Raw genomic sequence first — 15,984 nt, 5'->3', positions numbered from 1 at the left:
TTTAAACAAACTAACAAGTCAGAGGTAGAGGAAGTAAAAACTTGCAATATCCGTCTAGTGAACCACAGACTAGATATGGAAAGTGACGTTACGCACGACCCCATGTCACTAGCTTATCTAAACTACAAGTATTGTGCATAAAAACTAAGTAGAAAAAAGCTCTTAAACAATGACGTTAATGGAGGGTTTACAAGGGGCAACTGTTAGGACGATTATTGGGAATGATCTCTACTACAAGCACTTGTTCCCAATAATAGGCCCATGTAAATATTCTGCTGATCACCTGATGAACGAACAAAACGCTTTTTCGTGCAGCACATTAAACCATTGTTTCTGTGCAGCAGATCGTGCTGTGTGAACAGGGATCTGCTGCCTAGAATCAATTAATCTGCCTGGGGAGGAGCAAATGAAGTAGCCATCACTGCTCCCCATACAGTGGAACTGATTGTTACTTGTACAGTAAATGGAGCTCTTCACTTCCAGTGACAAGAAGGCAATGGTTACTTTCCGATAATGGCTTGCTCAATCAGGCAGTGTAAATATTCTACATTTTTTAAACCAAACCAGCACCTGGATCTAAATATTTTTGTGATTGCATGTAATTTAAATTTTGTGTAGCCACTGAGTTATTCACTTAAAATCTCTCTGCATAGTGCCACCTGATGTTTACCCTTTTTCTAAATTCTCTATATTCTTCCATCCCTTTTTTAAGACCCCTTTCACATGAGCGAGTTTTCGCACGGGTGGATTGCGTGACGTGAACGCATTGCACTCGCACTGAATCCTGACCCATTCATTTCAATGGTACTGTGTACATGAGCATTGTTTTTCACGCAGCACTTGCCCCTCTATCTTCATTCAGCAGGACCTGCGCTGACGTCACCGCGCTCACCACGTCCTTTTGCAGGTCCTGCAGGAAGAAGAAAAAAGACGATGCTGGCTGCGGGATCAAGTGGATGAAGTGAGTTTATTTTTTTCATTATTTTATAACCATGTTAGAAGGGAAAATAATAAAATCAACAGAACACCTAACCCAAACTCAAACTTCAGTGAAGAAGTCCGGGTTCGGGTCTGGGTACCACATTCAGTTTTTTATCACGCTGGGTGCAAAACGCATTGCACTCGTGTGAAAAAAACTGAACCACGCAACGCAATCACAGACAAAACTGACTGAAATTGCATGCCTACTCGCGCGGGTTTGCCGCAATGCACCCACAACGCATCTGGACAAAATCCGTGACGCCCATGTGCAAGGGGCCTAAATTCTCTAGATTCTTCCTTCCTTCAGCTGCCACCAGCTGCAGCAGAAAGGAAACGCCAGGTTGAAAATAAATCTAGCAGAGAAATTGCAGCAATGAATGGGGAGATGTCTTGATCCATTTGAGGTACAGGACTGGTTCTAAGTTTGTTATAAAGAGACTGCCATGCACTATACAATAGTTGATTTTCATTTTTTACATTACTCATAGGATAACCCCTTTAGGGCCTCATTCAAACATTAGTGAATCACTAATGTTCTGTCCATATTCTCCATGTCTTTTCTGACATGTGTGAATAAATGGCACATTTTTTACTTCAAGGAGTGCCGCGGATTTTCTGTGTCATATTCTCCATAGATAGCACACGTAACTGTTGAATTTAAAATGTTTATTCACACATTCTTGTTTTTCCAATGGCAATGGGTTAGTGGAAAAACAACGGAGACATGTAACCTCTCTGATCCGTGATGCAGACCAAATACACATATTGAAGTCTATGGGTCTGTGAAAACCACACGAATGTCTGTGTTCTGCCAGTAGACTACACTGACCATTGATTGAAGATCCTCTGGAAAACTCTTTTTCAGATCCAGGCGACACGAGATTCAGATCCAGGTGACACTGTCACAAGGGTGTCAAGACCTATCGCTGACCCTGTTGTGCCTGGGTTCAGAAGGTCACAGCGGGTGGCTACTCGCTCGGTTTCTCAAGAGATCGCTCCATGACCTAATGCTGAGAATAGATTCCAGGCCAGGTTTCCCTGCTTAGGTTTGCGATCCTTTTTTCCCATTTAGGAATCTGTAGCTTTTCCTTTCAGCTGTTCTCTGTCAGCCACCCCCAGCTACTATATATTCTCCCTTTCTGCTTCCCTTGTTGCCAGATCTAGATCTTCCTTCCAGATCTTCTATTCTGACCTCTGGTGGAGTTGGGACAACTGTTGCTGTGGAGCCGTTGGAACTGGTGCTATCAGATCTCCGATTCACTGTTGTTGTTGTCTCCCTTTGGGGAGTTTTTTTCTCCCTGGCTGTGACTCTCTCCGCTGTGATTGGACAGCACTACAGCCAGGGAGAAGGAGACGCCCACAGAGAAAGACTGCGTCTCCTCCCTATTGCTCCGATGCTCAGTATTAGCATACTGAGCGCAAAATTTGCAGGGGGCCATACAGGCAGGTACAGATATTTATCTCACTTACTACAAACCCATGAAAGGTCCTCTTTAAATAATAGGTTTTTTTCTGCTGACACATCTCCTTTAGCAGGAAACTTCCACCCCAGACAACAGACCCCTTTACAAATGTTACTATGTAAAAGATTTCACATATTTGGATAAGAGGGATGTTGAAGGAAGGAAGAGATGTTTCATTTCCTTCTGGAATATGAGTTCTCCAGCTTTTCCTGCGTCTGCCTTTTGATGCTTCCGTCATTTCAACATTAATATTCCTTATGTCGACAAGTTTGGTTTTCCTACAGTTATCATGCTTCAATAAGTAGATGACATCAAGTACTCTGTATCATCAGCCGTGTACCAATGTGCCGATCCCAGCCTCATTCTATTTACTGCCTAGTAGATTAATGACTCATAAAATCAATCGGGTTTGGCTTTCACTGTACTGAAATGATTTCCTCTCATTATGTGTGCCAGGGACTCACAGCTCTAGGATGAGGACCACATCAGTCTTGTTCTCATACACATCCTGCAGAGTGACGATGTTAGGATGCTGGACATCCCGCAGGATGTTCACCTCACGTTCTATCTCCTCCCGCGTCACTCCTCTACGACTGGCACGACTTTGTCTCTTCTTGATAAACTTGGCAGCGTAATCGACCCCAGTCTTCTTCTCTCTGCATCTTTTTACAATGGCAAACTGTCCACTGAAATAAAAAATAAAAAGCACGATTGTTGAAAACAGTAAAGAGTGGAGAAAAAATATTAGCACCCTCAGGGGAAATGGTGGACAAAGAAATAGTACTTAAAGGGTTTCTGTCTCCAGATTTAACCCTATTACGCTAGCTGACATTAACGATGTGCTAATGTCAGCTAAACCTAACTAGCCTATTCCCACTTTTATCTATGCCCCTGTTACGTCAGAAATCTAACTTTTATAATATGCTAATTAGCATCTATGAGCGGGGGAGGGGGGGGGGCGTTGTTTCTGCTCCTAGAGGCTCTGTTCTCCCACCTTTGTTGCCTCCCTCCAAGTCCTGATTGACAGGGCCAGGCAGCGCTCGCATCTGTCTGCAGCCATGTGCTCTGGTGAAATCTTGCGCCGAAGCTGGCAGCCTGCGAGCGTCTTTCCCTCACCGTGCCTGCGCCGAATGCTGAATGGCGCAAGATTTCACCAAAGCATTTTTTAGACCTGGTGCAAGTAGAATGTGTTGCAATCTGTGTTGCAACCTTTGTGTTGCAATCTGTGACAGATATATGCTAGAAAACTGGTGTATATCTAATAGTAAATGACCCCCTAAGTGCTTCTACCAGCTGGAGGAAAGGAGAGTGACCCACTGCACACTTTGATGCTGTCCAATCAGTGCTGACAATATGGCTAGGTTTACACGACGACATGTGTCGCGCGACTTACACATAGGGCACAACTACACTGTAACATTTGTTGCACAACATTTTGTCGCACCAATGTCGCGCAACAATTTTTATAATGGTAGTCTATGGTGTCGCAATGCAACAATCGACATGCTGCGACTGCGACACGACAGGCGCAGAAAAATCCATCTCAAATAGATTTTTTGCGACTGACGCATCGCAGTCGCATGTAGCAGTGCGACACCATAGTCTATCATTATAAAAATTGTCGCGTGACATTGGTGCGACAAAATGTCGCGCGACAAATGTTGTTGTGTAGACCTAGCCTTTCAGACTATGTGCACATCTCTTAAGAATGTTAACATCCAGTTGTTAATTTATTCATAAAATAAGGAATAACAGGAACTACCCAATGCAGGTTATGAGAAAAGATGACCCAGCATTCTTATTTCATGGGGAATACAAGCATTTACTAGAACAGACATGTCAGGGGTGATGAGAGGCCCTCTTTGAGTACACTTTTTTACAACTGGGTAGGTCACGTTTACTCAATACTTTGTTGGGGGAATTCTGTTAGGTGCCGGGTACATTACTGAGATATGTTAGCCATATTTATTATTGGTCACATTAGGGTACGGCCACATGGTCAGGTTTCTGCATGCAGTGTTGATAGCAAAAAACTGAAGTGAATTGAAAAAGAGGAGATGCCATATATGTCCTTTTTTTGAAAAAACAAACAAAAAACAAATGCATCTTTTAAGCCAGGTGATGTATAACCTATCCAAAAATATAACTTTTAAAGGGCCACTGAGATTTCAAAAAACATATATATATATATATATATATATATATATATATACCTTGATATAACATAGGGACACATCAAAAGTTTTAATCGGTGCGGATCTGAGTTCTGAGACCCCCACTGATCCCTAGAACGAGTAGAGAGGTGCTCACATATCACACGTTCCTCACTGCAGGAGATGGGAGCAACACAAGTCCATGGGACCATATTGATTCCTTCCTCTGCAGCGAGGAGAGAGCGCGTCATGCAAGCATTTCTCTCTTTTCATTCTAGAGACCCCCACCGATCAAAACTTTAGGAGAGAAGCAGAATCCTCACTTCTCTGCCTTGACATGGTGTCTCCACCTACAGCAGTGGTGACCACTGGATGTTTTTTAGCTTAAGGCCTCATATACACGACAGTTGTTTTTTGCGTCCGCAAATTGTGCGTCTGCCAAAAAAAAACAGATGCGGCATCCGTTTTTTGGGGAGGATCCTTTTTTTTCCACAGATCCCTTGTAATTAATGACTATCCTTGTCCGCAAATGTGAAAAAGTAGGACATGCACAATTTTTTTTGCTGAAGGGAAACACGGACAACGGACGCGGAACACAAACGGATGAACTATCAGCATTTTTTTGCTGACCTATCTGCGGCCTGCCACATACAAGTCACTCACACGTCTTCCACGTTCTAGTATTTGGTAAGGTGACTTTATGCTTTGAGTTGCTGTCACATGGCTGATCAGATGTAATCCAGCCTTATCTGTTCACACTCCTAGCCTGCAATAGAACAAGACATGCCTGTTTGTTTTTTATGACTGCTATAAAGTGACATCATGTGCTGCCCTGTTCTCTGATAACTTATTTGTATTGTCCTCATGACAAGTCCAATGCGTCAGCAGACAGCAAACAAGGGTTCACCACCCATGTCACCTCTCACCTGGCGCAGCACCCATTGCTGGCTCATTCTTTGGTGTGGAGTAACACGCTGTACTATCGCACTACTCACAAACAGCCATAGGGTGTACATTCAAAAATGCTCCATATATCCAAAAGACAATCAAAACAGTTCAAGGGCCCATGCACATAAATGTATTTTGTTTCTATGTCCGTTTTTTTGCGGCCCGTATGTGGAACCATTCACCTTAATAGGTCCGCAAAAAAAGGAAATGACTCCGTTTCCGTATGTCCGCATGGTCGTTCTGCAAAATAGAACATGTCCTATTCTTGTCCCTTTTGCGGACAAGGATAGGCACTGTTACAATGGATCCGCAAAAAAAAGTATGTCACATGGACGTCATCCGTATTTTTTGCGGCTCCCCGCAAAATACATACGGACATGTGCATTAGCCCTAAGGCCTCTTTTCACACGAGCGTGACGGATTGGCTCCAGATGCGTTCAGTGAAACTCGCACCATTTTGCAAGCAAGTTCAGTCAGTTTTGCCTGCAATTGCGTTCAGTTGTTCAGCTTTTTCCGTACGGGTGCAATGCGTTTTGATGGATTTTTCACGCGTGTGATAAAAAACTGAAGGTTTCCAAACAACATCTCTTAGCAACCATTAGTGAAAAACGCATTGCATATCCACTTGCTTCCGGATACAATGCGTTTTTCACTGAAGCCCCATTCACTTCTATGGGGCCAGGGCTGTGTGAAAAACATAGAATATAGAACATGCTGCGTTTTTCACGCAACGCAGAACTGATGCACAATACAGTGCAGGTGCTATGCGTTCGCATCACACATACTTTCATATACATCAGTAATGACATCCATGGCAAGATGGTCAGTGACCATGAAAGATCCGTGTTTGGTTTGTGTGTCTGTTTTTTGCCCTCCATGTGTCATCCCTATTCCATGTGTACTGCTAGGCTGAAAATTAGTTTCCAGAGCATATCCTAGCAATAGTATGGGGCAATCACTGGCAGGACAACACAGATGGCATCTATGTTGTATAAGTGGTTTTCATGAACCCATAGGGTACGACCACACAGCACAGTCATAATGAGGTCATGATGCCGTTAGGAGATGCAGCATCCCTGGTTTCTGGGATAGCCTGGGCACTTTCAAAGTGGTGATGACTGTACATGATTTATGTGTAGTTGACTGCATGTAAAACATGTCCTGTTGCTTGCGGCTGCTGACCACATGGGGTATACTGTTGAGTAGCTGCTTGCACATACCATATAGTATGTGTTACTATTTGAAGTTAATCAGAATGCTAAAGAACCTCGAACATTCCCAACATTTCAAACAACAGTCCATATATTATCGCAGACAAAAAAACGCACCATAAATGCATGGTTATGCATACGGTAACTGCATGTGGTCAGCCGCATGCGTTCCTTAACGGTGTAATGACTGCATCACAACCGTGCGACTTAAATGGTTGTGTTTGGTCTGCATGACTCGGTGGTTTTTCAACAGACTCATAGTCAGTAGTCAGGTACATGTGCTGTTCATGAAGAACACGGGCAGCACACATCCGTGATTCACAGCTCTGGGAAATATGCATTAGGCCTCTTGCACACGAATGCATGCAATGCATGAACACCCACCGTGGGGCAGTCGCAGTGGATCGCGGACCCATTCACTTCAATGGGTCCGCAAATCCGGAGATGCGAAATGTTGCGGAACGGAACAACGACGGAGTGCTTCCGCGCAGTTTCGTTCCGTACTTCCGTTCCGCAAAAAGATGTCCTATCTTTTTGCGGAACGGCTGGATCGCGGACCCATTAAAGTGAATGGGTCCGCGATCCGCTGCGGCTGCCCCACGGTGGGTGTTCGTGCATTGTGGCCTGCATTTACAATTACTGGCAGTAATATCGGTAGGAGTTTTTTATTTAAATAAGAGATTGAAAAGGCTAGATTCACATCTGCACTGCAGCACATTTAAAATTTTCTGTTCAGGTGGAAAAAAATTGAATGGATCCAGCCTATGTCTAAGGCTACATTCACACGACTGTATGTGTTTTGCGGTCCGCAAATTGTGGATCCGCAAAACACTGATACCGGCCATGTGAATGTAGCCGGCCCTATGTGAGAAATGCCTATTCTTGTCCGCGATTGCGGACAAGGATAGAACATGCTCTATCTTTTTTGCAGGGCCATGGAACGGATCTACGGATGCGGACAACACATTGTGTGCTGTCCGCATCTTTTGCGGCCCCATTGAAATGAATGGGTCCGCACCCGTTCCGCAAAATTGAGGAACGGATGCGGAGCCAAAAATACGATGGTGTGAATGCAACTTAACACAACGACATCCGATGGATCCCACTATTATCTGTCGGATTTCCACTATGTTTTCTATAATTCTGCTAGATAACATATTGCTCCACACTGCGGCACACAGTGCACATTATCATTATCTTTTTACAGCCACAATAAGAGTGCATGCAATTAAATTAAGGTGCTGCCTGGGCATACTCTTCCACCCGATCTGACATCATGCTGGGTGGTCAGACTACTGCGCCAACTGTCTGATGACTGGTGATTATCAGGGGCGGGGTAGCAGTAAGCTGAATCTGATCCATACATGATAGTTGCTGGTTGTTGAACAGTTGACTCCCCCCAACCTGCCCCCAGTAACAATGTACGGTAGTTGCATATCTCCATGCCTGGACAACCCCTTTACACGTGTCAGCCACCTATTTATGTACACATTTTACAATGCACTTCGTAAAGAGTTCTGTCAATGGTTGAAACAGAGGTTTCCTCTTCCTCTCGTTCCATGATATCATCCGTACAAATACCTCTTAGCTACAACAGTGATCTTTCTGGCATTCTACACTGAACCTCTTTAGATTGGATGATGAAATAACTTCCATGCCAATTTTCAATAAATCTTCCCTATGAGCTCAGCAGACAGACAATTATTATGTAGGTTATGCAACTGACCTGCTTTGTTCCATGTTTTATTTTTTTCAGACTGTACACCCTCAGAAACCACTTTCTAATTCTCTTTTAAAACTGAATTTTCAAGGGCTATTAATAAAAAGCAGCTCTGCAGGGTCAAAAATGCAAATCCACACAAACCAATGTATTAACCAGCATATGTGTGAAATAAAATGGGGTGTGATATCGCTATCTGACCTAGAACACAGTGAATATATTGCACAGCCAGGGGTGGATTGGGTACTTAAAGTGGCCCTGGAAAAAAAAAAACTAAAAGTGGCCCCATATGGTAGGAGGGTTTAAATTGACAGCAGGTGGGACAACAAAAGTAGGACGATCAGCAATACCATACAGTAAAATACTACATACCACAGTGCGGCACAATATCTTGCCCCAAAAGCTATCCCTCAAGGTGGCCATCAATAGCGGCCATTTTCTCTCCTGCTCTTCCAGTTGTCGCTAATTAAAGGGGTTGTCTCACTTCAGTAAGTGGCATTTATCATGTAGAGAAAGTTAATACAAGCCACTTACTAATATATTGTTATTATCCATATTGCTTCCTTTGCCGGCTGGATTCATTTTTCTATCACATTATACACTGCTCCACAATATAGGAAAAAGCACAGGCCTATGTGCGCTCCCATGGTCCCGGCCACCAGAGAAGCTGACGCTTTTTCCTATGCAAGTCCTAATTTTCATTTTTTTTATGTCTTCCATACTCTAAGATAAATAGTGGAGGTTACCTCTTTACGACACGATAAAAGGGTGGAAATGACCTCTTTGGATAGACCTCTACGCTATTTCCCCCTCAAAGGCCAAGCTGACAAGTGAAGTCTTTACTTCTGGATGATAGACAGGTCCCTGGAATAACAGATTCTGACTGTCTGGAAGAATCCAGGGATCTGTCAGGGATAGGATTCTTAGCCAAGATAACCACGTTCTTCTCGGCCAGAAGGGTGCAATTAGAATGAGCCTTGTCTGTTCCTGCCTCAGTTTCTGTAAAACCCTTGGAAGAAGTCTCAGAGGAGGAAAGGCATACAGAAGTTGATCAGAAAGAGAAGGCATCTATCCCTGATGGAGAATATCTTGGATTCAGAGAAAAGAAGAGACTGCATTTTCTGCTTTACTTGGTTGCGAAAAGGTCTATCTGAGGATGACCCCAAAGGTGAACTATCTGGTTGAAGACCTCCGGATTCAGGCACCATTCTCCTTGATCCAAATGGTTTCTGCTTAGGTAATCTGCGACTTTGTTTTTTGTTCCTTTAAGGTGTACTGCTTTGATAAAAGGAATGATTAAACAGAAAATGTCTGTGGTTAGGGACATAAGACGCTCTGACCTTGTCCCTCCTTTTTAGGTAGGAGACCACCGTAGCATTGTCTGATAATATCTTTACTCCTATTCCCTTTAATCTGGGCAGAAAAGCTCTTAGGGCTAGCAGAACCACTCTTAGTTCTGTGAAATGCTGGAAATCCTGGCTTTCTGTTAGACTCCAAACTCCCTGCAGCACCCCCCACTGACAGAATGCCCCCCCCCTCCCCCATCCAGTTGGACTGGCATCCGTGGTTATGGTTACTTGTTCTTGCAGAATCCAGGGGAAGCCCTGAGACAAATTTGAAGGCTGTAGCCACCAGTTTAAGAACTGTATCATCAGTGGGGTGAGAGGAAGAGCGGGGACAGTGATCCTTGCCATTCTTTTAGGATATGCCACTAAAGCATCCTGGAGCGAAACAGGGACCAACCTGCTGCTGGCATTATGGAGGTCATTCTGCCAAAAACTGCCATCCCTTGCCTGATAGTTCGATTTTCGCTCGTCTTTTCTTAATCTGTCTATTTTTGTCACCACCAGACATCTGAGAAGCTCTGACAGACGTCCTTCAGAACCTCCTCCTTGAGGTTCCTTTTGTTTTGCTTTCGTTTTCTCATCTCGTTAGCCTCTCTCAGCTGTCATGTAGTTGCACTGATTGCATCCCTTTAAATCCTTTCCCATACTGCATCACTTTGCGGTTTATACAACTTCCTGGAGTGTGTGCATGCTGTATGCTACTACTGAGTCTTCTACAGATCAATTTTGTTCATTCATTTGTGTTTTCCTGTTTGCTGGATCCCAGGTGACCCTGACTCCCTCCGTATCAAGTGTAGGGAGCCGGTGGTCGTGTCCCCTCACTATTATAGGGTGCTCAGGTGTTATACAGTCGAGGTACGAGGATATGCGATCATCTACCATTGAGATTTTTGCATAGACTGAGCAGTTAGGGAGAGAGCCAAGTCTGTTGCAGGGCTCTCCCTTTTGTTCCTTAGTTTTGGATCCAGTCAGTCGGATCTTCATTTTGTGTCTTCTAGTTTTCTGTACACCTTCCGTGACATTATAAACCGCCAAAACCGTCTCAAGCATGGATCCGGTTTCACTTTGCAGGGTCTTTCATTGGAGGTAGCAGATCTCCGTAAAACTGTTTCTCAGTTTCAGGTGACCGGTTCAGCTTGCGTTCATGGAGTTTGTTCTGAGCCTAAGATCTCGCTCCTGGATACGTTCTCCGTATTTTGTTCGTTTTAGAGAGGCTTGCAAACTCCATTTTCGCCTACTTCCCCATTACTCTGGTGATGAGGAGCAGAGGGTGGGGATCATCCTCTTGCTGCTCAGGGATAACGCTCAGTCCTGGGCCTTTTCGCTGCCGGTGGGGGCACGGCCCCCCTGTTCAGTGGATGAATTTTTTTTAGCCTTGGGTCAGATATATGATGATCCGGATCGTATTGCTCTGGCTGAGTCTAGACTACGTCTTTTATGCCAGGGTAAACAGTCTGCAGAGATATACTGTTCAGAATTTCGGAGATGGGCAGCTGATACTGGTTGGAATGATGCTGCAATCTGAAGTCAATTTTGCCATGGTCTTTCAGAGGGATTGAAAGATGCATTTGCCTTTCATGAGAGACCTACCTCCTTGGAGAGGAGAGATCACTCCTTCCTGTCATACTCAGTCCAAGGACAGTGCGGCGGTCTCATTCAGTGCACAGGGGTCTCAGTCGCTCTCAATCCCTTCTGAGCAGGAGCCCATGCAGCTGGGTTTGCTTGCCTCTGACAATAGAAGATTCAGCTCTCATAGGAAGGTTTGTTTCTGTTGTGGAGGTATAAATCATTTGGCAAATGTTTGTTGCTCTAGGAGATTCAGGCAGTTTTTTGAGAGTAATAAAGAAACAAAAAGAAAAAAATCCTCTAAAGACGTTCCATCTGTTACTATTGGCAAGGTTGATGCGGAAATTGAAGGTTTTCCGTTTGATTGTAGTTCCCGTTTTGTCCTACCTGCCAGGGTGGCGCTAGAGAGCAAGAACATTTTTTGTGAGATTTTTGTAGATAGTGGAGCAGCTGTCAATCTCATTGATAATCAATTTGCTATAACTCATGGTTTCCAGGTATGCACTTTGTGAAAGGATATACCTGTTTTTGCTATTGATTCCTTTCCACTTTCTCAGAAATCGCTAAAAGGGCATAGTTCACAATATCCGTTTGATTGTGAGTGATGCTCATGTTGAGGATGTGTCATGTTTCGTCCTAAGCGGGTTGCCTACTAGTGTTGGGGCTACCCTGGCTCACTAAACATAACCCCACCATTGATTGGCAAGCGAGGCAAATAAATTGTTGGAGTGACTTTTGCAGAGACAATTGCCTCACGACATCTGTTTCAGAGGTTTCTACTAAGACTGTACCATCTTTTCTCTCTGAATTTTCGGATGTGTTTTCTGAGAGTGGTGTTCAGGAATTGCCCCCTCACAGGGAGTACGATTGCCCTATTAATCTCACCCCAGGCGCCAAGCTGCCTAAATCTCGTTTATACAATCTCTCCCAACCGGAAAGGGTCGCTATGCGTGCTTATATATCTCTGAGAGTCTGAGAAAGGGACACATACGACCCTCAAAGTCACCTGTTGCCGCTGGTTTTTTCTTTGTTAAGAAAAAAGATGGTTCTTTAAGACCATGTCTGGATTTCAGGGAGCTGAACAGTATCACGATTTGTGACCCTTAGTCGCTTCCTCTGATCCTGAACCTGTTTAACCAGATTGTTGGGGCTAAAGTTATTTCCAAGTTGGATCTAAGAGGGGCATACAACCTGGTCAGGGTCAGAGAAGGAGACGAATGGAAGACGGCCTTCAATACCCCTAAGGGCCATTTTGAGAATTTGGTTATGCCTTTTGGTTTGATGAATGCTCCAGCCGTCTTTCAGCATTTTGTGAACAGCATTTTTTTATCATTTAATGGGGAAATTTGTATTAGTGTATCTAGATGACATTTAGATTTTTTCTCCTGATTTCAAAACTCATAAGGAACACTTATGTCAGGTCTTGCTCATCCTGCGGGAGAATAAATTGTACGCTAAACTGGAAAAATGTGTGTTTGCGGTTCCAGAAATTCAATTTCTGGGGTTTCTTCTCTCCGCTGCTGGTTTTCGCATGGACCCCGAGAAGGTCCACGCTGTGCTTGAGTGGGAGCTTCCTGAGAATCAGAAGGCGCTGATGCGTTTTTTGGGTTTTGCCAATTATTACAGGAAGTTTATTTTTGAATTATTCCTCTGTTGTTAAACCACTCACTGATATGACTAGAAAGGGGGTAGATTTTTCCTCCTGGTCAGTAGAGGCGCGTAAGGCCTTTTCTAATATCAAGGAGAGTTTTGCTTCCGCTCCCATCTTGGTACAACCTGATATTTCTCTACCCTTCATAGTTGAGGTTGATGCTTCTGAGGTGGGTGTGGGTGCTGTCTTGTCTCAGGGTCCCTATCCTGCCAAATGGCGACCGTGTGCCTTTTTCTCGAAGAAACTCTCCTCCACAGAGAGAAATTGCGATGTGGGAGATAGGGAGTTGTTGGCCATCAAATTAGCTTTTGAGGAATGGCGCCATTGGCTAGAGGGAGCCAGACACCCTATTACCGTGTTTACTGACCATAAGAATCTGGCCTACTTGGAGTCAGCCAAGCGTCTGAACCCGAGACAGGCCAGATGGTCTTTGTTCTTTTCAAGGTTTAATTTTGTTGTCACGTTCCGCCCTGGGGTTAAGAATGTGAAGGCGGATGCCCTGTCACGTTGTTTTCCGGGAGGTGGGAATTTTGAAGACCCAGGTCCCATTTTGACTGAAGGTGTGGTGGTCTCTTCTCTTTATCCTGAATTGGAGGCAGAGGTTCAGGTAGCCCAGTCATAGGCTCCTGATCTTTGTCCTCCTGGGAGGCTGTTTGTGCCTCTCGCTTTAAGACACAAGATTTTTAAGGAGCACCACGATACTGTCCTTGCTGGGCACCCGGGGGCAAGAGCCACAGTGGATCTCATCGCTCGAAGATTCTGGTGGCCGGCGCTTCGTAAGTCGGTTGAGGGTTTTGTGGCAGCCTGCGAGACCTGCGCTCGTGCCAAAGTCCCTCATTCACGGCCATCAGGTCCTCTCCTTCCGTTACCCATTCCTTCCCGTCCTTGGACACATCTGTCCATGGAATTCATTACGGACCTGCCTCGTTCCTCGGGGAAGACTGTGATTCTGGTGGTGGTGGACCGTTTTAGCAAAATGGTGTATTTCATTCCTTTTCCTGGCTTGCCCAATGCTAAGACGCTGGCGCAGGCATTTATTGATCACATTGTCAAATTGCATGGTATTCCTTCAGACATAGTCTCTGATAGGGGCACACAGTTTGTTTCCAGATTCTGGAAGGCTTTCTGTTCTCGCTTGGGGGTTCGGTTGTCATTCTCTTCTGCTTTCCACCCGCAGTCAAATGGCCAGACACAGCGCGTCAATCAGAATCTGGAGACATATCTGCGCTGTTTTGTGGCGGAGAATCAGGAGGATTGGTGTTCTTTTTTGTCCCTTGCTGAGTTTGCTTTAAATAACCGTCGTCAGGAGTCACCATTTTTTGGTGCATATGGGTTTCATCCGCAGTTTGGGACATTCTCTGGAGAGGGGTCTTCTGGTTTACCCGATGAGGACAGATTCTCCTCGTCTTTGTCATCTATTTGGCAAAAGATTCAGGATAATCTAAAGAGCATGAGTGAGAGATATAAGCGTGTGGTGGATAAGAGACGTGTGCCTGGTCCGGACCTGAATGTTTTGTGATCTGGTGTGGTTGTCTACTAAGAATATCAAATTGAAGGTTCCCTCCTGGAAGTTGGGTCCTAAGTTTATTGGGCCTTACAAAATCTTGTCCGTCATCAATCCTGTTGCCTACCGTCTTGATCTTCCTCAGACTTGGAAGATCCATAATGTTTTTCATAAGTCCTTATTAAAACCTTATGTCCAACCCATTGTACCCTCGTCTTTGCCTCCTCCTCCGATTGTGGTTGATGGTAATCTTGAATTTCAGGTCTCTAGGATTGTGGATTCTCGTGTTGTCCGCGGTTCTCTCCAGTACCTTGTTCATTGGGAGAGTTATGGTCCTGAGGAGAGTATGTGGGTCCCAGTGACGGACATTAAGGCCACTCGTCTCATCAGGGCTTTCCATAGGTCCCATCCTGAGAAGGTGGGCTCTGAGTGTCCGGAGTCCACTCGTAGAAGGAGGGGTACTGTCACCACCAGACATCTGTGAAGCTCTGACAGACGTCCTTCAGAACCTCCTCCTTGAGGTTCCTTTTGTTTTGCTTTTGTTTTCTCATTTCGTTAGCCTCTCTCAGCTGTCATGTAGTTGCACTGATTGCATCCCTTTAAATCCCTTCCCATACTGCATCACTTTGCGGTTTATACAACTTCCTGGAGTGTGTGCATGCTGTATGCTACTACTGAGTCTTCTACAGATAAGTTTTGTTCATTCATTTGTGTTTTCCTGTTTGCTGGATCCCAGGTGACCCTGACTCCCTCCGTATCAAGTGTAGGGAGCCGGTGGTCGTGTCCCCTCACTTTTATAGGGTGTTCAGGTGTTATACAGTCGAGGTAAGAGGATATGCGATCATCTACCATTGAGATTTTTGCATAGGCTGAGCAGTTAGGGAGAGAGCCAGGTCTGTTGCAGGGCTCTCCCTTTTGTTCCTTAGTTTTGGATCCAGTCAGTCGGATCTTCATTTTGTGTCTTCTAGTTTTCTGTACACCTTCCGTGACAATTTTGTGCTGAGGGAGAATGCACCGTAGATTTTCTGAATCTAGGACAAAACCTAGAAAGACACATTGTTGGGAAGGGGTTAGGTTGGATTTTTCCCAGTTTATCTGCCATCCGAGATTTATTAAAATGTTTACCACCTCCGGGGCGGAGCCTGGCCGCAGGATCAGATGGCAGCATGAAGCTGTAGCTCCTCTGCACCTGAGCATTGAAAATCCATTTGACAGCAAATGGTCCTGACCCATCAGACACCATCAGACCCCGAAAAAGCCAGCAGGACATTCAGAAATTGTTTAAGAAAAGAGACGAGCAGGCACCAGTAGCGAGACCCAAGATGGTGGAGGTATTTTTACCTGCGTCACGCAGCGCTGATGACTCTGAGCAAGAGAGCATGCCTGAGATGGACAGAGAAGACACTAAAAAAGCCCAGTATTTCAAGAGCTTTTCTCACAA

At 44.7% G+C, this 15,984-nt stretch overlaps 1 protein-coding gene across 3 annotated transcripts in view; it reads right to left on the bottom strand.

Annotated features, from left to right (window-relative positions):
- LOC122923543 (death-associated protein kinase 2-like) overlaps positions 1–15,984 on the bottom strand; it is a 111,316-nt gene that overhangs the window by 54,150 nt on the left and 41,182 nt on the right. For all 3 annotated transcript variants that reach the window (XM_044274377.1, XM_044274378.1, XM_044274375.1), the window contains exon 3: positions 2,909–3,130. In XM_044274377.1, the coding sequence (XP_044130312.1) occupies positions 2,909–3,130 (222 nt within the window). The remainder of the gene's footprint in view (positions 1–2,908; positions 3,131–15,984) is intronic.

The sequence above is a fragment of the Bufo gargarizans genome, unplaced genomic scaffold (assembly GCF_014858855.1).
Source record: "Bufo gargarizans isolate SCDJY-AF-19 unplaced genomic scaffold, ASM1485885v1 original_scaffold_1714_pilon, whole genome shotgun sequence".
NCBI classification, from domain to species: domain Eukaryota; kingdom Metazoa; phylum Chordata; class Amphibia; order Anura; family Bufonidae; genus Bufo; species Bufo gargarizans.
Note: the sequence above shows the minus strand (reverse complement) of the source record. Positions and strands in the feature narration are given on the sequence as shown.